Raw genomic sequence first — 27,297 nt, forward strand, 5'->3', positions numbered from 1 at the left:
GTCTTGGTTTCCCCTCAGCCAGATTCCTTGCTCTTAGAGGTCAAAGACCGAGGCTTAGACATCACCCTCAGCTTTTAGCACTCTCAGTACCTCTTAGATAGTTAAAATCGTTCCGGTGTGATTCAGGTAACATTAGTTCAGCTGAGGCTGGAAAGGGCTCTGTGAGTGACAGAGGAGGAGACGGAATCCCTGCCTTCAAGTTGCACACACAGCCCGAGGCGGGGCACAGCCCTGTACACCGGACAGAACAGAGCCAATGCCGTAGCTGCAGGGGGAGGCCTGTGATGGCTTTGCATTCTGTGTGTGCTTTGTAGGGAATGTAGGTGGAGACGGTGAGCTCTGACCAGAAGAGGCATAGATAAGAAGGAGAGTATCAGTAATTCACATGTACAAGACACTTCACGGGCTTCAAAGACCTTGACATTTTTATCTCATTGGACTATTCCGATAGCCTTATTGCAAGGCCAGGTAAGGATTATTATCTCCATCTGAGAGAGGAGAAGGCAAAAAGAAGAGATAACGTATGTCCCTGTCGGCCAGATCACAAGCTAGTTGAAACTTTTGAAGGAGAAAGCCACTGTGGCCCGCAAATCTGTCCTGCCTCTTTAGAGCTGGGTTTCTATCACCTCTGTTCCCCTCTGGGCTCGTGCCTTGTGCTCCGTCCAAGGTCCGTTAAAATACCAGCTTTGATCTTGAAGATCCTGCGCGGCCTGAGCTGGACTCTGAGCACGGGTCTCTGACAGTGCCTTTGAAAAGGCAGCTGACGTCAGCCAGTGCCTCCTGCCGGCTCCCCCTGTACTGGAGGCACCGCGGGCTCTGGCAGCAGATATTACTTGGATTTGAATCTCGGCTCTAATCCTTTAACTGCGCAACTTCAAGCAAAATGACTTAACCCTTCTCAGCCTCTGTTTTATCCTCTGTAAAATGAATATCTTAATGCCTACCACATACAGGCCCGGAGAGCATGGTCAGTGACTAAGAGCCTGCATGGGCCCTGAGGCCAGAAATACTGGAGTTTTGAACCCTGGCTTTTCCGTAGTCTGATTTTGTTACCTTGGGCAAGTTACTTAAAACTTCCTGGGCCCTAGTTTCCTCATCCAAAAAGCAAGGTCAATGCCAGTACCAACCTTTATGATTCTTAAGAGAATTAAATGAGCAAATGCATGAAAAGACTTCCGCCCAGGGGCTGGCACATAGTAAGTGCTCAGTGGGTCCAGCATTAATGATGCAGGATCATTTGAGGATTCGCATGAGATAATGTGTATATGGTGCTTGGCACGCCATAGGCAATCATTGTCCTACAGCAGAGCACGGATGTGGTTGTCTTGGCGTATCTTAATCTTTGGTCAACCCCTCCTGTCTCCTGGAGATTGCTACTTTCCCTTGTAAGTCCTCAGAAATCATATTTGAATCAGCTGTTTTATAGGTACGCCTGGACTTGATTTCAAGCTCACTGGTCTGTGGTTTACTGAACTCTCCCTCTTTTCCTGGGCAGAATTCCAGTCTTCCTATCTCCAGTCCTCAAGCACTCCTTTTGACCCCCTTGATTCTTCAGACATCACTGTTTATGGCTCAATTTTCTCTTTGTCACGGCTCTCCTCCTGGGGCCTGTTCCACTCAGAGCTCTTTTCCACCTCCTCCAGCCTTCAGTTCACTCTCACCAATACACAGGAGTGCTCACAAAAGTTGGGCTTTGAGAGAGGGCTAAGAGGATGAGTGGTATCCCTGTGACCCAGGAGGTCCACAGCCTGCCACTGCCGCACTTACTGATGGAGTAGGGCCCAAACCTCTATGCCCAGGGCCTCCTAACCCCGGGTGGCAGGAAAAGATCTAGCAGTGAGAACTGGGATTGTTTCTCTTAAAGGTATTGGCCATCTCCCACTTTGAAGGACTTTCTGCACTCTTGACTGAATCAACACATGAGCCACAGTTCATCCTAGATTGTTCTAAGAGCTGATTTCAGAGTGGCAGGACAGTCCAGGACCCTCCTTCCTCTTTTTCCCTAGCGTTCATTTCTCTGGGGCAATGGGGAGGGGACTGAGGGACAACTCCAGGCTGTCCCTTTGTTCCTGCTTGGGGAGCCGGGACATGCAGGAGTCACTGGGCTTCTCTTCATTGCCAGAACAGGACTGTGCTTCCCACTTGAAACAGGGATTTGCCTTTTTGGTCATGGGCTTCGGTGTGGCTGTGTGGCAGGCTTGTTTTCCGCTGGCTTTGCCAGTCAGAGCAGGTGGAGGTGGGAGAGATGGGGAAGGGCTCCTTATTAAGGGCAGTGGCTGGCCCCTCTGAACACCTGCTTGGAGCCTGCCGTTAGGTGCTTTCCACACAGAAAACAACCTCAGCAGTGGATAGGATCATCAGATGAGGATGCGGGCTCAGAGAGAGGAAGTGAACGTGTCCAGATGACAGGAGAGCCTGATGGAGTTATGAGAGAGGCTGGCTCATCCAGGAACCACAAGTGGTTTCTGACTGGACTGCGCAGAGGAGAAGTAGGTAGGAGGGACAGACAAGGCTGCAGAAGTGGGTGAGAGCACCTGGAAACTGCCCCGTGGCGCACAGGGGCTCCTCCCCACTGGAGTGGCCTGGGGTGCAGTCCCTCAACCTCGGAGTCACCCTCTTCCTCTGAACCAAGCAGATCAAATCGTTCCTGCTCTCGAAGGGCTCATGGCCTGAAGGCAAGAGCCAGCAAAGCCAAAGCCATGGATTGACTTGCTTGGGAGATGTCAGCCGTGTGGTGAAACTCTGCCCCCCCGTAACTCCTGCCCGCAGGTGCTCACTGTGCCCATGGCAGCCCTGCAGGCTTCTGAGGGCGGCCCTTACGCCGCCTGCCCGACTTATTCCCACCACAACCCCTCAGTCTTCCCACCCAGCCAGTTCTGGTCCAGAACCAAAGGCCATGTCATATGCACACAGTGCCTGGCTGGCAGCGCAGGCCCGTGATGTTCCGCATATCCTTGCCATTTGGATGCTTCCTGGGTCCAGACAGTTGGGCGGGGAGGAAGGTGGAAGAACCGTGGATGAAGAACCAGCCCAGCTTTGGCCACCAGCTGGCAGGGGGTAGGCTCAGAGCTCCTAGAGGTGAGATGAATCCTGGTGATACCCTCTCCTCCCAGCTGCCCCCCTGCATGATTGTGGCTCTTCACAGACACCCTAGGAAGGTGAGAGAAGGTCAGAGATGAGCTGAGGGTGTCCCACAGAGTGGGCATTACGTGAGAAGCCCGTGCAGTCCGAAAACTGCAGTCAGCCGAAGAGGTGTAGGGAGAGAGCAAGCCTTTGGGAGTCTAGCAACCCAGAATTGTTTGACTTTCAGCAAGTTACTTTACCTCTCTGAGCCTCTACAAAGATAATAAGATAGATTTTGCAAGACTGCCATGAGGATTAACCTGTTTCATTCAACACGTGTTTAATGAGTGTTCGCTGTGGGCCAGGGACATCGTGCTGGGTGCTGGGGATATAGCCGTGACCAGGACGGTAGCTGTCCTCAGAGTTTCCGTCCTAACCAGGAAGATGGTAAACAAATAGTAACTTGACACTGGGGTGTCAAGATTAAAAGGTTTAAACGATAGGTATTTCAATGTAAGGTACTAACAAAGAAGATGTTCAGCGAGTGTTGGTCACCTTTCCTTTTCAGGGAGAAGCAAATATATCCTTTGAAATGGGCATCTACAGTTCCTCACAGTGGGGAAAATACCTTGACCCCCACGACTAGGGATTTGGGCCAGCTCCTGCCACCCCAGTTTTCCTGGGCTTCTACCCCATGGAGAGGGGGCTCTCTAGGTCCATTCCACCTCCGCTCTGCGGTTCTGACTCCCCGAGGGACCCGCCCCACTGTGAGGGCATCCACATGAGCTGCAGGGGTTTTGTCCGACCCAGTTCCTCAGGCTAGAACAGCCTCTCCTGCCTTTGCCCAGCAAAGCCCACCCCAGCCTTCATGCACAAAGGGCCCTCAGAAGATGGGGAGGGATGCCTCCCCCTGGGAAGGACCTGAGGAGCTGTTGCTGATGGGGATGCCATCCCCCTGCCTGACCAGCCTTCCACCTTCCCTAGACCTTATCACCCATCAGGCTCCAGTCGGAGCTCACCTCTTCCCTAAAGCCTTCCACGATCCCAGAGCCAGTGGGGACCTCTCCCTCCCCAAACCTGTGCAGGTCATCATGCTGCCCACTTCCTGGTCGGTCAGTGAGCCTCCATTATGTGCCGCTTGCCTTCCCATATGAAGATAACTACCCCACCCCAGCCCTCCCAACCCGTTCCAGGCCCCAGCACAGAAGCTGGTGACCGTCCTGCTGAAGGCTTCCTAGTCTCCTCCAGGTGTAGCACCCTGTCCTTTGCTTCTGTTCCCAAGTCTTTATCCTTACCCTTGTCAGGATGGTAATGATCTGTTGCCTATCTCTTTCCACTACCGGACTGCACATCACTCAAAGCCGCCTAACCCAGGCCTGGCACTTAGTAGGTGCCTAGTAGATTCTCACTGAAGGAATGAGACCCATTTGTCCCAGCCCTCACTGGAAGCACAACGGGGCTAAGAAACAGATGCGTAGCTACGGCCGCAGATGAGAGTGGCCGATGCCTTTTGAGAGGGGACGCTGGGGCCCACAGAGGGGGATCCACCTGCCGCTGTCTCTTTCCAAGGCCTTTGTGTACTACCTCCTTCTTTGCTACTAGCTGTTCCCATGCTCAGGTCCTTTTCAACAAGTGTAATCATCTTTTTTTTGCCAAACCCAGTGTGCCTCTGTGCTACGGTAGGGGTATGCTTTAAGTATTTTGACTTGATTCATTTTGCATTTAAGAAGAAACTAGAACTATACCTATAGCAGAGAAACTTCCTATTTACTTGCAGAAATGAATGGAAGGCTTTAATACTTTTTCAGAAAAAATCTAATATTATTAGCCTCTTTTGTTTCAGCCGAAATCAGAAATGGTACTTAGTGTCCAAACATATATTTTGAAGATATAGGCGATTTTTAAGCCTCCTGGAAGTAACATAAGCATTAACTTTTTGGACAGGTTTTCAGGAAGAATAGCGTTAGTCCAGTTGAAGGTAGACAAGAACAGAGAATGGTGTAATTTTATTTATTTGTTGTGCCAGTAAACGTTTACCAAGCCCCTTACTGTGTGCCACGACTCCCATTTCATGGGAGAGGCCTCTGGGGCTTAAAGAAGTAGAGGAAATCATAGAACCAGGATTCACACCAGGTTTTCTAGCACTAAACCCAGTATTTGTCCATCAACTCACAGCTATTTGTATGCTGTGTAATAAGAGTTTTACGTGTTACATTCTCAACTTGTCCAGAATTGGGACGTGCTGTATTTGTCTCTGGGTCCCCAGTGCCTCTTCCAGGGCTCCATCTTGGTCTGCAGTCAGGGATTGTGTGATGAATGGGCTCATGAATGACTGAATGAAAAGACAAGCACTATCTTTTATACTCCTTCAAAAGCTTTCTTTACCCAGCTGAGAGGTTTCTCTCCATGGAAGGTATATTTTCTCCAAAATAAACCTGAAGTGGATCAAAAGGCTTTTTTTTTTTTTTTTTTGATTCCTACTCTTCCCACAAGTGAAAAAAGTTCCTTTGTTACTTAAAATATCTGCACCAGATCGTGCAATGCCGTCTCTTAGCGCAAGTGCTTATTATTGTGGCTAATTTGGTCACGTATGTTTCAAGGAGAACAATGCCTCAGAAATTTTTAAAAGCAAAACAGCAATCTGAAGCGTTTGTTGTAATGAGATGTAAATTGCCAACATCATAGTGGAGCCTACTAAAATTTGCAATGAAGTGTTTTTTCTCCTTTTTAAATTAAAAGCACTAGAGGCCCTCCCTCCTCTCCCCAAAGAAACCACATGCTTTTTGTTCCTTTTCTCTCTGATTCTGTAATACTGAACACCCTGCTTTCCTGATTGATTCATTCCTTCATTCATCTGCCATTTTCTGAGCCTGTGTCGGAGCCTCTGTTCTATGCCTGCCTCAGTGCCAGTCTCTCCAGAGGCATTATCAGGTGGCTATTGGCAAGTCCCCATTTTACAGGTAGGAAAGCTGAGGCTCAGAGAGGCTCAGTGAGGTGGCGTGTCTCAGGTCATGCAACTTGGATCCACCCCCAGGTCTCCTGACACACCCCTTCCAAGATGAGCCTTTGGTTGGTCTCTCCTCCTTGCTGAGGCACCAGGTACCTTCTGTATACAATGCCAGAGGAGGCAGTTGAGGAGAGCGGTGCAGAGGGGTGGGATAGGGAGGGGGGGAGGGAGACGCGAGCGGGAGGGGATATGGGGGTATATGTATACGTATAGCTGATTCACTTTGTTATACAGCAGAAACTAACACACCATTGTAAAGCAATTATACTCCAATAAAGATGTTAAAAAAAAAAAAAAATCCCTGGCAGCCACCAGGTATTTTAAACAGTGCTGATCGGGTACGTTAGGAAATAATGTTCCTTGAGAGCCAGAAGATCCCAGTACGATAGCCTCAGTATTTGACAAAACTCCGTTGGTCCCTGAGGAGACCAGCACAGGGGAGCATAGCGTGGGTGTGCTGTGGAGTGCAGGCACCTGCTCTGGGCTGGGCCTGTGCTAGGCACTTGGGGCAAAAGAAGACCAGCAGTGCCCTGGCTCCCAGGGACTAGCAGTGACTAACTGAGCACCCAATATGACCCTCGTGTGGGGGAGGGGCAGTGGGGGAGAGCCACTGTTTACTGAGCACCTGCTTCGTGCCAGAGTCTGGATTAATCATTTCCTGTGTAACTCGTTTAATCTTCAGTCTGGCCAAGTCGCTGTTGTCATCCCTCCTTTCAGGTGAGGCAACAGAGTCAGAAGGGTTAAGTAATTACTGATGTGTAAGATTGCCTGTCGAGGATTGAATTGGAACCAGGCCTTGTGTGGAGCCCTGGTCTCTGAGGTAAAAGGACGCAGTCTCTGCCTGCCCTCAGGCCTCATGGTGGTCTAGTGAGGGGCAGGCATAGAAACAAATGAGTGCATCTGACTATCATCGGGTGAGGGGAGCGTCCGAAGGACCTGGTTAGGCCACTTCAGAACGGAGTCTTGGAAGAGGGGGCCAGCGGAGGGTGGAGCCAGAGAGGTGACCTTTTGCGCTCAGCCCTTGCTCTTTCTGATGTCCCTCACGTGTCCCCCTGTAGCCATCTGAACTGTCCGTCCCCTTGGCTAGATGTTTCCAATTTCTGTTTCACAGCCCTCGCTTCTACTTCACGGCTGCAAACAGGTTTCAGATATTTGGTAACAGCTTCCCTCCCACCCACCCCGACCACCGCCCCCAAGCGCCTCCACTCAGCAGCAGGGCTTTATTTCAGGATCTCTGCTCCAGCCCACTGAAGCCTCTTTCTTGCCCACAACTTTCTCTCCCCTCTCATGTTATGAAGAATTCACTGAGCGCTTGCAACGTGCCAGGCCTAGCCTTAGGTGCCAGGATTGCAAAGAGAGTGAAACTTTGCCCTTGAAGAGCTTCACAGTTTGATGTGGACAGCAGATTGGACGATGATTGCAAGTACAACTTGCTGGAAGTATTTACAATTTAGAGACCCCCTACTTGGTAGTGATCAGAGCAAGGCCTCACGAAAGAGACACCTAAGCTCTGTTCTGGAGTCTGACCAGGGGCTTGGCAGGCAGATGAGGGGGCGTTCAAGGCCAAAACAATAGCACATCCAAAGGCTCAGAGGCTTGGGACAACACAGCATCTGGGGGGCGTGAGCAGTGTCAGGGGAGAGCAGGAATCGAGTGTCAGACGTAGAGAGGAGGCTGGTTATTCTGGGCCTTCAGGAGGCTATCTATGGTGTGCAACTTAATTTTGAGGAGAATGAGAGCCTAAGCCAGGAAGGACCTAGTCGTGAGTAGATCTCTTTAGCAGCTGTTGTGGAGATGGATGGGAGAGAACTAGGCAGAGTCAGAGCTGAGATGGATTCGATCTCTTCTCCAACACCTTCCTCTCATAGAAGGAAAAGGAGGCTCCAGAGGAGGGAGGCTATCTTGCCAAAGATTACCTGTGCTCCAGTGGCTGCATGGACCACCCCCTCTCAGCCCATTCCTTTTTCTGTGTTGCTGAATGTCAGCAGGAAGAGACCTCAGATGCCAACTTGGCCAGGCCCTTTTGGGGAAACTGAAGTAATTACTTCTTCCCTGATCTAAGAAAAGATCAAATGCTCCACTTGAGTTTGCTTATATCTCAGAAATGCAACTGAGATCTCACACAGAGAGAAGATAAAGTTTGGCATCTGCTTCTGAAACTTTAGAATTATTCATTCGTTCTTGTCATTCTTTTATTCATTTAACAAACATTCAGAGAGCACCTCCTCATTCCAGGTGCTGGGGACAAAGAAGAATAAGCCCTAGGCCCAGCTCTTGAGTAGGTCACGCAGAATGGGGAGATGGTCTCCCAAGATGAGCCCTCCTTTTTTGTCAGCGCTGTGCTACTCCCCAGCCATGCTGCGTTCAGCTTTGTGTGTTCAAACTTAAATATTGGAGACTGCAGAGATCTGTCTTGCAGATGGCAGCGGCCAGCAACTCAGGAATGATATTCTTGTTCTGAGAAGCCCTGTCATGAGGAATTTTTGTAACAGAATCACCAATACCTTCCCGACCACCAGCCAAAGCAAGGGCGTGGCAGTTGAACATAGAACTGCAGCCAGATTGTTGGTGAGGGCTTCAGTACACAAAGAGCTCTGTCCCAAGTGGCCCACACGGTAGGGATAAGGGAAGGTTGGACCCTGAAAGCCATTGGTTACTTAAGTTATATGCACAGCCCTGGGGACCGGCTTTGGCAGTAGCTGAACTTCTGCACCCGTTAAACCCTGAAGTATTTGCATAGGGAGAATTTCCAGGATGCTAAACTCTCCGTTGGCCTTTGGAGTTGCTCTCCTGCAAAAGTTAATCTAGTCATTTGGCCTTGTTTACTCATTTTCATCCTGTTTCTCTGCCCTTTGGTAATCAAGACACAATAGGCGATTTGAAAAATAGTCCATCATTTTTAAAAGCTAATGGAGAAGAAAATATCCCCCTTAGAAACCACCACCATTTATCTAGCTGCCTTTCACAGTTTAAACCGTGCATAATTTGTGTTCATTGCATTAAAATAAAAATCAGGGTAGCTGCTGATTCAGGCAATCAGGGGCTTAATCTGTATTGTATTTTAATTTCTTGGTTGAAATGCTCCTGCCTAGATACTAGGTCTTGGTGGGAGGGGGAGGCCTTTGCATTTCTCCCCGCCCCCCACCGCTTTCCTATCTTCTGCCGTGGCCTACTTCGCATAGGCTGCTGAGATGGGGGTTTTGGCAAATACACAATTTGCATACTGGAGTCTTTGCCACCCGGTCTCCACCCCAGTCTTAACAGGACCTCTTTCCTCTGCAGGAAGTCGAGTCCCCTGTGTTTTCATTCAGACAGTGACACCCTAGAAGACTGCTTCTCATTCATGCTTAATTAGCTTCTCGTCCATTCTTGTCTTCCAGTTTTCCACCTTTTCCCGTGACATTCATACCTCATATTATTTTCAAGCTTGGGTTTAAGTGTAGTCCAATGGACAAAAATAAGCCAACATATTTTTTGTGTGCCGCTATGTGCTGATAGATGCCTAGTTAAAATATTTGCCTTTTCTTTTCCTTGGAGTTCTAGACAGATCTCTTTTCTTAACTGCCTAGGTCCCGCCATTGACTTGGAAAAAGTAAAGTCAGAATGTCTCGAGCCCGAGCCGGAGTTACGGAGCACTTTCAGTGAGGAAGCAAATACGTCGTCCTATTACCCCGCTCCTGCACCTGTCATGGACAAGTATATCCTAGACAATGGCAAGGTAGTGTTTCAAGCTCACTATCCATTCCCTGCAAGTGTTGGTTAGTCAGTGTGAAGATGGAGAGTATGGTGGGAGCTTCCCGAGACACAGCCTGGCCAGTTGGCCTCCTGGCCTAGCCCTGAGTGACTGCTTCCAGAATCCATGTGTTATAACTAGTGGATCTTTACTAGGACTTTTTCTTTCTCTCTTCCGTTTCCTTTTTTTCTTTTTTTTTGGTAAATATTGGGCCAAAGCAACTGTAAAACTAAACTGACATTTAAAAATAGCTTATTAGTGAGAATGTATTTTAAAATGATAATGCAATGAAACCAGATGCATAAAATTTATAAGGTGATCTAGAAATATCTGATTTACAGATATGGATACGACTCAATATTTATCCATTCACCGTTTACCAAGTACCTATGTGTTCTAAGCCCCGCCCTAAATGGCAGGGATACATGGGACTTCCCCTGGCAGTTCAGTGGTTAAGACTTCACCTTCCAGTGGGTGCGGGTTCAATCCCTGGTTGGGGAGCTAAGATCCCACATGCTCGTGGCCAAAGAACCAAAACATAAAACAGAAGCAGTATTGTAACAAATTCAGTAAAGACTTTGAAAATTGTCCACATCAAAAAAAAAAAATCTTTAATAAATAAATAAATAAATAAAATGCCAGGGATACAGAGGTGAATGGGACATGCTCCTTACCCCTAAGCTGCTTTCAAGTTGTACATTCAGCGTGGTTAGCCCACAGTCCTAGGACCACATATAACTCCTCACATTTTTTTGTAAGACTCTTGAAAAAATGTTATGAAAGAAAACTTAAGCAATATTAGTAGTTATATTAGTACAGGGGTGAAAAGTAATGGAATAGCCTTTGGAAGTCTTAAAGTCACATGATGATATAGTAGCAGGGCAGGGAGAAGACTTCTAATATTCTTCCAACATCCAAATGAATTCGTCTTGGAGGAAATATATTGGATCCCTTTGTCTAGGCACTGGTCAGATGCAGTTTTACTGTAATATTCTCTGCTACCATGGCATACATTACAGACCTCACCTCTCCTCCTCCCCAGAGACTCATCTGTGTCGGTCTGTTTTTCTTGCCTTATGCTTCAAAAGGTCTCTGTTTACCCAGTATTGTTCCCCAGTGGGTTGATGAGAAAGAAAAGGTTGTTTTATTTGGGTTTGTCCAGATACATCCCTGCAGCTGGCCAGACTGAGCCAAAGCAAATAGCCAAAGCTAAGGAAATGAAACTTGTTAGTCTTTCAGGCTCTCTTGGAGATGCTGCCCTCATCTCCGTGGAGCACTTCCTCCCCGCAGAGGGCCAAACCATAGGCCCATTCTGCCTTGCCTTGCTGCAGCCAGCAAGCTTTAAGAATCTGCCTTGTAGGGCTTCCCTGGTGGCGCAGTGGTTGAAAGTCCACCTGCCGATGCAGGGGACACGGGTTCGTGCCCCGGTCCGGGAAGATCCCACATGCCGCGGAGCGGCTGGGCCCGTGAGCCATGGCCGCTGAGCCTGCGCGTCCGGAGCCTGTGCTCCGCAATGGGAGAGGCCACAACAGTGAGAGGCCCATGTACCGCAAAAAAAAAAAAAAAGAGTCTGCTTTGCAGGTTAGAGGCGGCATGACAGAGTGGAAGTAGGCAGCCTGGAGCCTGAGTTTAAGCTCAGCTCTATCTTTGTCCGACCTGTGTGACTCTGAGTGGGGTTTCCCTTCTCTGGGCCTCAGCGTCTCTGTCTGTGCCAGATGGGATCGGATGGATGCTCTCCATAGTCATTAACAGTGACTCAAACTGTGTGTCTAAGTTTGGTGAACCTTTCCCAACTGAAGATAAAGAAAAGACTGTTCTGTCTTTGTTGACTTCCCTTTAGTCATGATCACGTTGTGGAATGACTATAGACGTTTTCTTTAAGCAGCTTCGAAGAGAAATCTTTTTCTCTCTTGTTTTGAAGACCGACGGACAGTTTCTGAGCATTATGAGGGTCTCTTTTGCAAAGGATCATTTTTCCTCCAGGAAAATGGGTCTCTCAAAGGTCATTTAATTTTTTCACTCTCGAGTTGCACAACAAATCTTTAAAGTGCCAACTTTGCTTTTTCATCGATTATTGCCAGCACTTTGCTATCAAACTAACCTGCCTTCTGTTTGCAGCTAATTTGCAATCAGAGCAATTTATTAAGGGAGAGGAAGGAAGCAGTCTTGCTGGAAATGGATGGCAGCTTCCTAGAACAGCAGTCCCCACATCCCAGAAGCAGCCGTCGTTCTTCTTGGCTCTGCAGTCATTTCTGACCCTTCCTTCTTTCTGCCTTAATCTCTGTGCTGCCTAGAGCATGGGGATGGGATCCATTTCCTAGCAGGAAACTGGTTTTGTCCTAAATAACATTTCACAAAGACAGTTTTTTGATCAAGTCCCATCCCACCAGTTGCCATACTTTTAAATAACCTCCCTTGAAAGCATAAGGCTAACATTTTGGTCAAATGGGGCTTTATGTGAATAGGGCTTGCCATGGAAGCTACTTTCTGATTTTGCTAAAGTGCATTGCTTTTCTTTGTCTTAAGATATTTTATTTCAAAAACTCGTTGAATCACAAAGCTGCAAAGACCATTAAAGTTTAAATAGTCTAATTTATACATGGGATAGATGGGGAAATACATCCAGAGAAGGGGCTCGTCTATAGTTATACAACAGATCAGAGGCAGGCAGGCAGGAACTAGAAGCCAGATCACCTGGCTTCCAGGTCAGTGCTCTTTCCAGTCTGTTCTGCACCCCTGAAAATGGGGCATGACCCGGAGCTTTGTTGACCTCAGGAGCCCTTGTCCCAAATGCCCCAGGCTATACCTGTGATTGGTCTCACCCAGGGCCACTTCTTTCTGTGCTGTAAAATTGGCCTTGTATTCGAATGCATGTCAGAAAATATTTTCTCCTCCAAGGAACAGCAGCTCATCAGAACTGAAAGCCAGTGACACTAAGACATTAAATACGCGCATCAGTTTCTTGCTGCCTTGTGTTCAGACTAGCCCTGATCACTTTGTAGGAGGCAAAGGAGGCAAAGCCTTGGCCTCTCCCCACAGAGATGCGGGGCTGAATCAGGTAGTGAAGCCTCTCAGTAGGCTAGAAATTAAGGGATAGAGCTTAGCCCTGGAGAAGTGAAGGAGGTTTTCCTGCATTGGGGACCGGGGCTTGAAAGATTAGCAGGCTTAAGAAGGCGTAAGGGAAGGCACTCATCCCTGGGTGGGGGAGAGGCATGAGCAGAGACGTGGATGGGGGAAAGAAGGCGAAGGAAGTAACAGTTTCTGGTTGTGTGCTGTCCTTCTGACGTTTGACTCATGTTATCTCACTGAATCCTCAAAACAGCTCTGTGAATTAGGTGGTGATCTGCCTCTGGTACAGCTGAGAAAAGTAAGGTTCAGAGAGGTAAAGTGACTAGCCCAAGACACCCAGGTAGTAGGTGGAAGGGCCAGGATTCACACAGGGCTGGAGACTCCAGAGCCCATCCTCTTTCTGTTACCTACCACACACTGGAAGTAGGAGGAAATGAGTGAGTTTGGGGACATCATTGAGTGATGGACATAGTACGATTAGCAGGTTGAATGGAAACAGGATTCTAGAGGACCTTTAATGCCGCCTGAGGAGGTTGGATTTGAGGTGACAGGAAACAGGGAGCCATTCAGGATTCCAGAGGGTTAACATAAAAACACAGAGTTGAAAGGCTGCGGAAGTCATCTAGTCAGAGAAGGAAAGCTATGTTTTAGGGAATGAATCTGGCAGTGTTTACAGCGTGGGTTGGAGCGGGCAGGGACTGGAGGCAGGAAGGCCAGCCCGTGGCTTTTCTCCAGGTTCCCTGACTGCAGTGTGAACTGCAGTGGGTGCTGGCCAGGGCAGTGGCCGGGCAGGTACAGAGGAAGGCTCAAGAGGAAAGCCATCTGAATACTGGTCTGCTTTGTTTCCACCCCCATTAGCACCACCGTGACACTGGTGGCAGCAGGAAGGCCGGGAGAGCGTGGGCTGCAGGGTCATAGGATTTGATTCCAGAATGCACTGATAGTATGTCTTAGGAAAACTAATGAGTCCTTCTGAATCTCTGTTCCTGTCTGTAATGTAGGAATAATTATTTCTACCTATTTCCATCTCTTAAGGTCATTACGAGGATTAACTAAACTGAGAGTACAATACCTAGTTCACTATAGGTACGCAAAAAATATTAGTGTCCCCTGTCTCTTGTAGAACATTGGCTAAGATAACTGCCATTTCTCTTTTAAGAACAGTAAATTAAACGGTTGTAGGAAAGCAAGGCTCAGGTTAGAAAGGAGCAGAGATCTTTGGAAAACTGAAGTTGTCCTCCATCTCCAAGGCTTTCTGATTCTGCATTTAACGTAACTCACACCCCTTGTTTTCCCCTATCTCAGGAAGCTTGCGTGGGTAGCCCCAGAGAGTCCTCCAGGGAGGTGACTTGGGGTCCAGCAGGGAGCAGCAGGGAACTTGTCCCCAGTAGGCCTGATCTGGCACACAGACTGCCCACCTGCAGTTCAGACTGCAGAGAAAAGGCCAGACTTGACCTTGGGTCTGTGTTGCCCAGCCAGCCCCAGGCAGCACATCTCACTCCAGGGTTACTTATCTTCCTGAGTCGTATGAACAGATTTATAGCACCAGAGTTTGCAGCACAGGAAGGCCAGGTGGATCTGATTATCTGATATCGTGCCTGCAGAGGTCTGAATGATCTTTTGAGCTAAAGGAAGTGAAGTTAGATAAGGCAGGTAGATTGGTTACTTGCCGACATTGGTGGGTGGGCTGTGTTAGTGTCGCTGGCTGACCTGTCTGCCCGTCTGTGCGTGCCCACCTTGCTTTCCAGGCCAACCTTCGGTAGAAAGATCTCCAAACATGGGTCCTGCTGGTCTGCCATCAGTCTGGGTGTGCGTGCCGTCTCTCAGACTAGACTGTCCTGAGATGCCTCCCGACCATACGAGGTCGATGACCTACAGTCTTTCTGAAGACAGGGACCTTGGCAGGGACTTTCCATTCCCCTCAGAAAGTTTACCTCATCAGTGGCTTCCTCTCCTCCATCCCCACAGAGGCCATTTCCACCCTCCATAGACTCAGCAGAAACACAACATAAATAGCAGTGTCAAAGTCAAAATTTCATTTTTTTAATGATTAATGTTAGCAAATGGTCTTCAAGTTGTTAAAAGAGCCAGAAAGGGGGGGGAAAAAATCTCAAACCTCATCGCCAGATCATTCTGGGACTTTTGCATTTAATGACTCTGCACTGAAACTTTCTGAGTGCTTCCCTTACAAAGAGCATAAGATTGTGTTTTGTTCTGTGTGCCGTCAGATCAGACCAGAGACACAGTGGTTGTGCTTAATTTGTTAAAATCATAGGTGCTCTCAGCCAGAAGGAGTTTAGCTGAAATCCAACTCTCTCAGTTCAGTTCATGGGAAACTGAAGCCAGAGACAGAAAGGACTTGCACAGACACACTCCGTTAGTGGCAGAGCCTGGACGGTTTCCCTCCTCACTCCACCTGCTGTGGTTGTCACACCTAGGAATTACCTAGGAAGCTTTAAACCATCCTGACAACGAGGCCCCACCCAGATGAAATAAATCCACTCTGCAAGTTCAGAGTTGAGTGACTCTCAGCTGTACCTTTCTCAACCTGGTTTTTCCACCTGAAATGAAAATAGTGTCCCAACGCCTTCCTTCCAGGGTTGCTGTGAAGATTTTGAGATAGTGGATATAAAGCCGTAGAGAAGGCCTGGCACGTTACAGGTATTCAGTAAATGATTATTTCCCTTAAAGAAAGTTAATTAGTGTTTATGGAACAAATCCCTTGCAGTCGTGCAGCAGTGTCTTTTAAAGGACAAGAAAAATTTCCAGCTCCCATCCTGTCCGACTAAACAGGTGCTTGCTTGTGTTCTTATCCCTTTCAGGTCCATCTGGGAAGCGGGATTTGGGTTGATGAGGAGAAATGGCACCAGCTACAAGTAACCCAAGGAGATTCCAAGTACACAAAGAACTTGGCAGTCATGATTTGGGGAACAGATGTTCTGAAGAACAGAAGCGTCACAGGAGTTGCCACAAAAAAAAAGAAAGATGCAGTCCCTAAGCCACCCCTCTCGCCTCACAAACTAAGCATCGTCAGAGGTGGGTCCCGCACTGGAAACGCAGTGGCCGAGGCACCGCCCTTTATTCTGTCAGGAATGTGTCGGGCACATTTCAGTTCAACAGACACCTACTGAAGCTTCTCCATGCCAGGCCCCGGGCTGGGCATGGGGACGCAGGAGCAGATGTGGACCCGGTCCCAGAAGAGCTCACATTTAACAGGGCAAATGAGCTGTGGACACAAGCACAGTTCAAGGAGCTAGCATGCGAGAGGGACAGAGGGGGGTTCTCAGGAGGGGAGGAAACCCCTAGCCAGAAAATCAGGGAAGGGTTCCTGGGAAGGGGGTCACTGGATTGGGCCTTGAAGGATCCATCAGACATGGAGACGCAGATGTGTAAAGAGAGGTACTCGGGAGGCAGAAGCATCTGGAACAAAGGTGCTGGGTTGGGAAAGGAGTGCTGCTGTGTAGACAGCCTGAAGGTGGAGGCTAGGGGAGCAGTTCTGGGGGGTCCTAGCATCGTGCCTGGAGCACTTAGTGAGGTGAAGACCAGCTGAGGGTCACTGGATTCAGCGTCTTTTCTGGGGTTTGAGAGGGGTTGGAGGGAAGGCAGAGAGACAGGGAGTCGTTTGTAAAGATAGGGCACTGGCCTGGACTCTGATTTTCCTTCCCTCCTGCCTTCCTTTCTTCCTTCCTCCCCTCTCTTCCCTCTTCCTTCTTTCTTTCCTCTGTCTCTCCCACCCACTCTCCATCCATTCACGAAGCCCTTATTCTTTGCCAGGCTCTCTACCGGGTATGGAGGACACAGGGGGGATAAGACACAGTCTCCATCTGCAAGGTGCTTACAGTCACATGGGGAAGATGAACACGAGAACAGCTAGTTACGGTACAGATAATACAAATTATGGAGACAGGCAGGAAAGTACATGGGAGCAGAGAGAATATAGTAATTGCTAATTATTCTGAGCGATCACTACGTTTCAGGTTCTGTTTTTTCTATGATTCTGTGTTAAAAATTCTTTTACATATATTAACTCATTTAATCTTCATAACACATAACACTCCTTCTGTTGGCTGCCAGTATTATCCCTGTTTTAGTTGCAGAAACTGGACACAGAGATGTGAAGTAACTTGCCCAGATCGCACAGCTTTAGGGGTAGAGCCAGGAGCCCGAGCCAGGAGGGCTGCCTTCAGAAGCTGTGCTCCTAACCACTAGTCTCTTAAGTGTCCAACTGCCATGTTTTGATGAAGAAAGTAAGACTCAGTCCGCATGTACCTTTTGAACAGGCCATGTGCCAAGTTCTGGGGCAGACAGCAAGTATGTCCATGAACAAATCAGATCATTTCAGGTACTGATGAAAGGCCGTGAAGGCTCATCGAGCGATACAGTAGCTGTGTTGGCTGGGGTGGGTGGAGAAGACCTGCCTGAGGCCGTGCATTCAAGCTGGGAGCTGGATGTAGGGGTCAGCCCTGTGCAGGTCTGAGGGGTGGTGAAGCAGGCGGGATAAAGAGCGGGTTCAAAGGCCTGCATGCTCAAGGGGTGAAGCAGCCCCGGGGCGCTGCAGAGTCATGAGTCAGGGGACACTGAGATCAGGCCGATGGGCGAGAGACGGTCTTTTAGGGCCGTGAAGGCCACGGTAATCGGCTTGGATTTACCCCACCTGCAGGAGAAAGGTAATGGAGGTCTTCAGTGGGAGTGACCGAACGGGAGGTCAGTTAGGAGGCTGATGCAGTGGTCTCGGGGAGGCATGACGGTGCCATGGACTACGGTTACAGCAGTGGAAACAGAGAAAAATGGCCAGATTTAGGGTGTATTTTGGAGGTCGAGGTGTAAGGACACAGAGGGATTAGGTGACCAGCCAGAAGTCCAGCTACAGGGTTTCAGAGCCTGGATTTAAGCCCACCCCCACTGACTCTGGTCTGGGGCTTGTTCCGTAGCACAGCTGCCCCCGTTGCTGGCCGATTCATGATGACCTGATTTAGGCAGACGCTTATTTTTAGACGAGCGGAGGTAACCTTTAGTCTGCCCACTGTCTGAAAAGGTGGAGCCTAGTTTGGGAGGTCGCCCTGAGAAAGCGTCCTTCCTGGGGACACAGCCCTGCCTACCTGAGAGGTGGCTGACCTCTGATTCTGTTACACTTGTTGGGCTGTGACTCAGCAGGTCCCAGGTGCCTTCCAGTGACCGGCTGCCCTCCCGTTGTCACGCCGTGGCATAAAATCATCTGCTGTGCGTCTGCCTCAGGCACGGGTCTGACTGTGTCGGACTCACCTCCACGTCTTCCTTGGCTCTCGCACAGGTCCTGGCACACAGTGGGAGCTCAGTCGCCGAGGGCTGAACAAGTGCCACACTGAGACCTGCAAGCTGACCCCCTGACTGACTCTTCACACTGTTTCTTGCGAACTACTCTCCTTCCATGTCGCGGTGTCTTCAGCTGAACACTCACCTCTTACGACAGTTAAGAGGGCTGCTTGGATTGTAGCTTGGAATAGTTATGTTTGAGGTGTGAGAAGAAGTTTCCGTTCTTTGTTGACAAGTGAGCTGCCCCCATGGAGCCGACATGACCTCGTGATGGTCACATCATTGAAGCTCACGATTGTTCAGTGCTTTGCAGCTTCCAGGCCCCCTCCTGTCTGCTCCCAGTGCAGGGTGATGGGGAGTAGAAATTGGAACCAGGTATCGAAAGCCTGGGGTTGAGCCCCAACTCTGCTTTGCTTTAACTTTGAGCTCACCCTGGTTCTCTTATGTTTATTTTTGTTTCCCCAGGCCCAGCGCAGTGCCAGTACCAGGTAGATGCTTGGTGTGTCCATGTGTAAAGGCAGGATTCACAGTCCTTGTCCTGGCTGCCCAGTGGACCTGTAGACATTTGTATGTTCTTTGGACCCCATTCAGATGATGTCATTTGCAGCTAATCTGGTCCCCAATACTAAGGAACATTCTAGAAGAAAATACCTCAGCTGTGTGGCTGGGGGCTATTACAGGCTCACTGTCTTCAGGCCCATAGGCCAGGCCCTCCAAGTTTCCCTCACTGATCCACTCCTCCATTTTCTAAGCCCTTTTTAAACCTTCTCTACTCTTCCAGAACATGGTAGTCCACAGCTCTCTCTTTTTCAAAAGATGACCATGTCTCTTCCTTCACAGAGAAAAGAAAAAGAAATCCCACAGCTTCGAACCACCCTATCTACAAACTTCACTGGATCCCCTAGTTCTTCTGCCTCATGTTTCCTTCTCTTATTTGGGACTGGCCGTTCTCTCCAACTGGATCACAGCCCACCTGCCTTCCTAAGTACCTTGTCTCTCCCGCTCAACTGGGTCCTTCCCGGCACCATTTAAATATACTTTGATCACTCATTTCTTACAGAAGCAAACAAAACACTCCCTAGACGTCACTTCCATCACCCAGCTGCCGCCATGTCTCTCCGTTCCTTTTCACATCCAGGTTTCCTGAAAGAGTTGTCTGCATTCACTGCCCGTGTGCACTGGCAACGCCCCTGCCATCTGGCATCGGCTCCCAGCCCTCTGCTTAACTCTGTCCTTGCCAGGCTTCCCCGTGGCTCCGCCTCTACCTCTTCTCCGGCCGTTTGACCTGATCCCTCGTCCTTTACTGAGAAACCCTCCTGCATGCTGAGGTCTCCTCCTGCCTGTGGCTTCGCATCCCCCCTGTGGGCTCCCCTCCCGCTGCCCTCGCCTCTGTCTCCAGCCCGCTTCTCTCACTCTGCAACGCTGCCCTCCGCTGCTCTCACTTCCGCCGTCCCCATTGCCCTCGGCGTGCTCACGGCCCTGGGTTGAAATCCACACTCCTGGCGTCTTGGCTGCTGCCTGGCGATCTGGCCTCTGGTGACTCCCCCGGCCTCATCTCACACGACACTTCCCGTTTCCACTGTGCTCTAACCACTGAGGCCTCCTCCCGGCCCCCTCCTGTCCCCACTGCCAGCAGTGCCCTTCCTCTGGTCTGCACATCCTGCCTGCTTGTCATGCAGAGAGGCCGTCCCAGACCGCCCGGGCTGATGAAGCAGCCCTTCCATTGCTCTCTGCCGCATCACCCTCCCTAAAGTCCCTGCGGAGCGCTGCTTCTTTGCTTGTTTATTGGCTTGATGGTTGTCTTTTTCCCCGCCTCCATTAGAACATCAGATTTATGAGCATCTTGCTCAGGGCCAGCATATAGTCAGTGTTCAATAAATATTTGTTGAATCAGTGACTGATTCCCAAATCTATATTTGACCTCAGTTCACACTTCCACGTTCCCGACCCATACATCCAGGTGCCCACTGGTCACCTCCTCCTGGATGTCCACGTGACACTGGCACATCTGCACCGCTCACTGCTCTCTCCTCTTCCTTCTCCCCAAAGCCTTCTGCCCCTCTGTGTTCCCTGTCTTGATAAATGACACCACCTGCCAGGGACCCAGAGAGGCCTCATTCCTGACTCTTCCACGTGCCCGCTCTCCATCTGTTCTGCCCCAAATACCTTTTAAACCGTCCACTTCTCTCCATACCCATCGCGCCTCACGTAGTCCAGGCCACATCACCTCTCCCCTGCCTTACTCCAGCAGCTGCCAGACTCCTCTCTCCATTGGTAACCAGAGTGATCTTTCAGAAACCCAGTATGATCCTGTTACCACCACCCCGTCACAGCCAGTCCCTGGTGCCCATTATTGAAGGGTAAGCTTCTTAACGTGTCGTAAAGGTGCCTTCATAATCTGGCCCCTGGCTCTAGCTCCAGGTTACTTTTCAGCAATATTCCCCTTGTTCACTAAGTTCTTACCATAATGAACTGCTGTATTCCAACAAGCCTTGTCCCCTCTCACATTAGGGAATTTGTAAATGCTGTTCCTGGCACCTGGAACATAGATCAGACCGCCCACCCGACACGCGTGCTGCTCTGCCTGTCTAGCTGCTACTCAACACCCAGGTGTGCTTAGGAGAACCATCCTTCAGGAAGCCTTCCCTGACCTCTCACGGTGGGGGGATCCTTCTGTTGTATGTCCCAGAGCACCCCGTGCCTACCTCTGTTCTCTTCTTTCTGTATCTTTGCCTCACAGGTGCCGGGTCAAGCAACCCTTTAGAGCCCATAACTACTTGTCATGCCGGTGAGTGAGAAGGAAATCGACTTGCCCAAGGTCATACAGCGGGTTAGATCAGAGCTGGGCTGAACTGGGCTTTCAGGCTTCCCATTGTCTCCAGGGCTTTCTTGTCTTACCAAAATACAGTGTTGATTTGTTTTTTCTTTACTAGGCAGGCAGGTTTGAAGCCTGTCTCCCATCGCACCATACACTCCCCATTTTTAGGCTAATTATTTGAGCTCGTCCAGACTGCATTTGACTGGTTCTTCCCATGCAAGCTGTCTGCTGGATTGAGATTGTATTTATTTTGTATGATTTTACCACATTTATTCGCATTTGCCATATCAAAATGACAAAAGCCTTGGTGCTCACAGGGTTGGTGAGGATTTTCTCCTCTCTGTGGTTTTAAAGTCACTCCTTACCGCGTAGCAGAGGGATGTGGTGAACGCTGACACTGCTTTAGAAAGACAAAAGCAGGAGGGCTGGAGGAGAGTCTCGCTTTAATGACAAGCTCCAGAATGGCAGTTAAACCTTATTAAGGTCAAATGACCTTTTTTTTTTTTTTTTGCGGTACGCGGGCCTCTCATCGCTGCGGCCTCCCCCGCCGCGGAGCGCAGGCTCCGGACGCGCAGGCCCAGCGGCAATGGCTGACGGGCCCAGCTACTCCGCGGCATATGGGATCTTCCCGGACCGGGGCACGAACCCGTGTCCCCTGCATCGGCAGGCGGACTCCCAACCACTGCACCACCTGGGAAGCCTTTTTTTTTTTTTTTTGTGGTACGCGGGCCTCTCACTGTTGTGGCCTCACCCGTTGCGGGGCACGCGCAGGCAGCGGCCATGGCTCACGGGCCCAGCCGCTCCGCGGCATGTGGGATCTTCCCAGACCGGGGCACGAACCCGTGTCCCCTGCATCGGCAGGCGAACTCCCAACCACTGCGCCACCCGGGAAGCCCCTCAAGTGACCTTTTGCAGAGTGTCTGACTTTTCAAATGAGCCACGGCGTTGAGTTCTGGTTAATTTTTATAACTTTTTTAATAGGACCCATTAGCGCTGTTATAAACCTTGTTAATTAAGCAATAATCTCAAATGCTCCCTTGCAGAGGGAGGCATTCCTGGCAGCTGCAGGTGATTAATATCTGGAGTCTAACGAAAGCCTTTTAATCAACCTCAGGGGCCGCTCAGTGCTCTTACCCTCAGGAAACGAGAATGATAGGGATTCTGTGGGCGCCTCTGAAAACCTTCCTCCAGCTGTCCCTTTCTCTTCCTGCCTTCTCTCCAGCTCATGCCGGGGCCTCTCAGGGCCATCACACCCACTCCCCTGCCCCCTTCTCTGTCCTTTGCCTCTTTACCCACCCTGTTACCTTTCAGATAACTAGAGACCTAGAGCTGGAAGAATCTTCTTAGATGATTGGATTTGACATCCTGCTTTCAGACAGTAAGACTGAGACCCAGAGAGGTTCCCACTCGAGGTGGCACAGCAACTAGGGTTAGAGCCAGATTCGAACCCCTCAACTTGGAAACAGTCCTCTGCACAGGGTGTCTTCCTCATTTGGTTGAGCTTCCAGCAATGTCACTGCAGGTGTCGGCATCCCCCTGGCCCTGGGCTGGGGAGGGAACCCCGTGTTCGGGTCTGTAGGTGAGACAGCGTGGTCACAGTTCTATGAGATTGTGATCAGGGCTTTGATAGAGGAAAAACCCAGGCGAGTATGGAAGCACTGAGGGTATAGGCAGAATGGGGTCTCCCGACTCAACCTGGTAGGTTCCAAGCAGGTTGAATCTGGAAGAATGGGTGGGGTTTAGGCAGGTGAAGGATGAGACATGAGACCAGGGTAATCTGTAATCTGGGAGGAGATGAGCAAAGACTGATTTGTGGGATAGCCTGGAGTGGGTCGGGAGATGCAGGTGGAGTCAGCAGAGGTAGGACCTTCTCATCTCATTCCCTGTGGAAAAGCCAACACAAGACAAAGTGCAGATTAGTCAGGTTGGAAGCAGCCAGGAAGTAGTGAAGGTCAGCTAAAAGCTTTCAAAGGCTTCTCTGTGCAAACCCTGATCCGCAGGGAGGAGATGGTGCCCCAAAGAAAGAAGGCATATAGCACATGCACCTGCAGCCTGGACGGCAACAGTGGGCGGGCTGGCCACGTGCCCAGGAAGGGCTCAGAGTGGAGGCCGCAGGGGATCGTGCCTGTACTTACCTCCTCCCTCCAGGCCTCAGCCATGTCCCGTGTGAGTGGAGGAGTTGTAGCACAAGGCAGTCTCCGTGATCCCTCCCCAGTGCTGATGTTCTGCGTCACTAACAGCATTGCCTGCTGTGCACTGGCCTGGTACACGAGACTTTGTTTATCCTGCGTGGCAGTTCCTCGAGACCCGGTTGTCACTCCTGTTTTATAGGTGGGGAGGCTCAGGTTCAACAAAGTTAAAAATCTTGCCCACGATTACATACCCCAGTGGTACATTCCCCACCTACACCCCTAGTCCCTTATGTCCAGAATTATTATGTCCCCTCAGGTTTCCCAAGAAAAGCATTCATTCATTTATTCATTCATTCAACATACACTTACTGAATCTCGCCCCTGTGCCAGGCGCTGTGCTAGGCCCTGGGAACGGACAGTGGCATATACATAAAATAACTGTAATAGCCTCAGACAGGGGTAGTGCTCCTTATAGCTTGAAGAAGGCTTGCAAAACGTTTGTTTCACATCCCTCATGGCAGCCTTACAAAGGATCACGTGTGGTTTGTTATCCTTGTTTTATGAGGTGAGGAATCTAGGGCAATGATTCGCCTCAGGTCCCCATGCTAGGAAGTAGGCCAAAGTCCAGCTTCAGTCAGGTCCTGTCTGAGGCTCAGTCCTTGCTTCATCACAGCAAACGGCAGAGTCAGTAGAAGTGGCCATCCTCAGCCTCATTAGTAAGCACCTCAGTGAGGTACCACTTCACGCCCGCCAGGTTGTCAGAACCTTAATAATCTGACCTGGAGTGCTGTTGGAGCTATGGGGCAGGCAGTCCTTGCACACACTGCTGTTAGGGGTACCAGGCGGCACAGCCATTGTGGAAAACAGTTTCCCAGGTGTCACCTGGTAAAGTGTAGTAGGCACGCACCCTAACGCTGGGCAGTTCCAGCCTAGGCCTGGACTGAGCATTTCCTGCATGTTTGCCCCAAGAGACACGGCTCAGGGTGCCTGTAACTGCAGAACATGGGAAACCATCCAAGTATCCATGGACAATCAAGTGGGTCAGCCGACTGTGGACTAGTCAGACAGTAGAACACTACTCATCAGTGAAAGTGAATGACCTGCAGCTATACCTACACTTCAGCATGGGTGACTCTCAAAACTGGAATGTTGAATGAAAAAAGAAAAGTCAGATGGATATACAGAGTATGGATACACTTGTAAATAGTTAAAAATGGGAAAAGTAGCAACATGTTATTTAAGGATGTATGCATATGTGTAAACACGAAAAGAAAAGCAAACATTGAGGACAGTGATTACCTCTGGTGAGGATGGTACTGGGGAAGGGCACTTAGGGGCTTCAGCGGGACCAGCAATGCTGTCCTGTTAAGCAGGGGGCGTGGACACATGGGTGTTGTATCATTATCTTTAAAGTATAAATTTACAGTGTATATCTACTCTTGTGTTGAAAAATTTAAAATACCGCCATGCCAGATATGTGAGTTGGTACTTTGGAAGTATGTCAGGAGGCATATTTTCCTTTCTCCCCCTTAAAGATATGTACTCGAATGTACCATTAATCCTTGGCCTTCTTGTTTCTTTTCCCTGTCTAGAGTGTTTGTACGACAGAATAGCACAAGAAACTGTGGATGAAACTGAAATTGCACAGAGACTCTCCAAAGTCAACAAGTACATCTGTGAAAAAATCATGGATATCAATAAATCCTGTAAAAATGAAGAACGAAGGGAAGCAAAATATAATTTGCAATAAACTTTGGATTTTTCATAAAGCCTTCTCGTTTTCCTTGTGTGGCGTGTGATTTGCGGGTGATGGTGTTGTCCAGATCAGACCCCACCATGCGTGGTGGTGTGTGGGCGGGGAGCCAGTAGGGTTCTGAGGTCAGCGCCTTGTTCTGAACTTGGACTTCCCACTCCAAGAAGGCGGATGGATTTGCTGAGACTCAGGCAGCATCCTGGCGCCAGTGTTGTTCTGGGGATGGTGAAAGCGCTGTCTTTTCGGAGGCGGATAAAGTGTCTCTGAGTTACCTATCACTTGGCCAAGAATTTGAGCTGATATTTTTACCATTCAAGGACTTCTATCTTTGTTCCTCTATTTTGTTCTATAATAAAGCTTAATTAATTCGTTGCTGTAGACAATCATTAGCCTCATTTATTTCAGGATGGACATTAAGTGTACAGTGGAGGTGACCAGTGTCCTTTGAGGGGCGGAACATTCAGGCTGAAGGAGAGAAAATTCATAAGGGATGTGATCTACAGATCTGAAGGGCTGTCTCGAAGCAGATTACTTTCTCTTACCTCAAAGGACAGATCTAGGACCTGTTACTCAAGGTGACCTGAGATTCAGCTTTCCTGATAATTTGAGTCAATCTTTGTAAAGGAGTGTCAGAGGGTGGTAATGTTAGATGTGGTTCAGGGTAACCTTCAGAAAGTCAGGGGCAACGTCACCTGGTGTCGGTTCGTTCATCCTATCTTGTATCTCAAATGATCTTCCAAGTTGCATAATTTTTTTCTCGTTCCGTAGCTGTGTCTCTAAAGTGCCTGGTGCGCAATCAGGCAGACCACATTTGATCTTCCTGTTGATTAACACTTTCCTTTCTGTAATGCCTGTGAAGTCAGCGTAGTATGTTGGAAATGGCAAGGGTTTGGGGCTGAGGAGTTTGGGTTCCAAACCTGGCTCCACTGCTTGCTTTGGGCTTAGCGTAACCTCTTGAGTTTCAATTTTCTGTTCCTTAAAAAGGAGATAATATCTACTTTGCGGAGTTGCAACGTTGCAGAGTTGCTATAAGTTATAGAGCACTATATATAAGTGCTCAATAAATGTTGGTAGTCATTATTTTCTTCATTTCTGGTTATTGGCTTTTAGGCATTGGTTGGAAAACTTTGGCCTCTGGTTTCTCTAATGGTTTATCCACTAAACCATTAGATTACTGGTGGTCTATAAGCAAAAGCTCAGGGTCACTAGGGTGAGTAGTGGAGGTGGCTACCTCTTTGAGGAATTTTATTTTAGTACATAAAATAATTCTTTGTAATCTGAAATATTATATGCTTGCTAATAGGATGTATAGGTATGAACTTCCTTTTATGGTATTTTCCCAGTTCTCCACAGACTAGTGGTGTGATCTTGGACCAATCACTTAACTTCCCAGAGTCTTTACCAGTACAATGAGGAAAATTATGCATACCTCACAGGCTATGTGGATAATTAAATAATAATAACAATAACAGGTACTTAATATGTGCCAGGACTTTTCTGAGTGTTTAACAAAAGTTAGTTCGTTAGGTAAGTAAAGTTTGTGACACTTAGTAGTGTTCAGTAAAGTCTTGTTATTAAGATGTGTTCATTTTAATGGCAGGGGAGCAGCTTGGGCATGAGTAGTGTGAATGCATGAGAGGCTGGGAAAAAGTATACATGATTTGAATTCATCCCATTTCCTTCCTAAGCACGGCAAAGATAAACACCCAGAGGCTCCATTTCCCTACAAAGACTAATAAGATATGATACCTGCTTTATAGGTGCTTTTAGGTTGGAAGGGAAAAGAGTCATCGAAATACCTGCTTAAAAAGGCTCTGACAGGGCTTCCCTGGTGGCGCAGTGGTTGAGAGTCCGCCTGCCGATGCAGGAGACATGGGTTCGTGCCCCGGTCCGGGAAGATCCCACATGCCGCGGAGCGGCTGGTCCCGTGAGCCGTGGCCACTGAGCCTGCGCGTCCGGAGCCTGTGCTCTGCAACAGGAGAGGCCACGACAGGGAGAGGCCCGCGTACCGCAAAAAAAAAAAAAAGGCTATGACGTGAAAGTGCTTCGCGTAATATATGACACATACATCAGGGACAGAACGGGTTGTGAAAGATTGTGGGATCTGATTGTGACTTTACTGCTTCTGGGGAGGTCACTTGACCACTCTGGAGCTCGTTTCTTCTAAAGTGGAGACAGTGATCCTAAGTCAGGGTTATTGTGGAGAGGAGTCCAGGTAATAGCTGGGAAAAGAGCTCCGTAAGTCTCAAGGAGCCATGCAGATGTTAGCTGTCCTTAGCTTGCAAGGCAGCATGAAATCAAAAGTAGATGTGACAAGGAAGGACATAAGAGCTGTTTCTGATGGGGAATCGGGGCAGGGGAGGGGGCAGGTGTTTTTACACCCTAGTTAGACTGAGACTTTTTGAGCACCTGTTGTGTACCTGGTGCCCT

The 27,297-nt window shown here is 49.1% G+C and overlaps 1 protein-coding gene across 7 annotated transcripts in view; it reads left to right on the forward strand.

Annotated features, from left to right (window-relative positions):
- LOC115860494 (AGBL carboxypeptidase 4) overlaps positions 1-27,297 on the forward strand; it is a 1,403,751-nt gene that overhangs the window by 1,161,840 nt on the left and 214,614 nt on the right. For 4 of the 7 annotated variants that reach the window (XM_060305769.2, XM_030870078.3, XM_060305772.2 and 1 more), the window contains 3 exons: positions 9,640-9,788; positions 15,695-15,908; positions 24,707-25,177. The exons of 2 other annotated variants lie outside the window; for them this stretch is intronic. In XM_060305769.2, the coding sequence (XP_060161752.1) occupies positions 9,640-9,788; positions 15,695-15,908; positions 24,707-24,864 (521 nt within the window). In that variant the 3' untranslated portion in view covers positions 24,865-25,177. Of the gene's footprint in view, positions 1-9,639; positions 9,789-15,694; positions 15,909-24,706; positions 25,184-27,297 lie in introns of those variants that run through there. One more of the 7 variants, XM_060305751.2, reaches the window with a different exon arrangement.

Source organism: Globicephala melas, chromosome 1 (assembly GCF_963455315.2).
Source record: "Globicephala melas chromosome 1, mGloMel1.2, whole genome shotgun sequence".
Classification (NCBI taxonomy): domain Eukaryota; kingdom Metazoa; phylum Chordata; class Mammalia; order Artiodactyla; family Delphinidae; genus Globicephala; species Globicephala melas.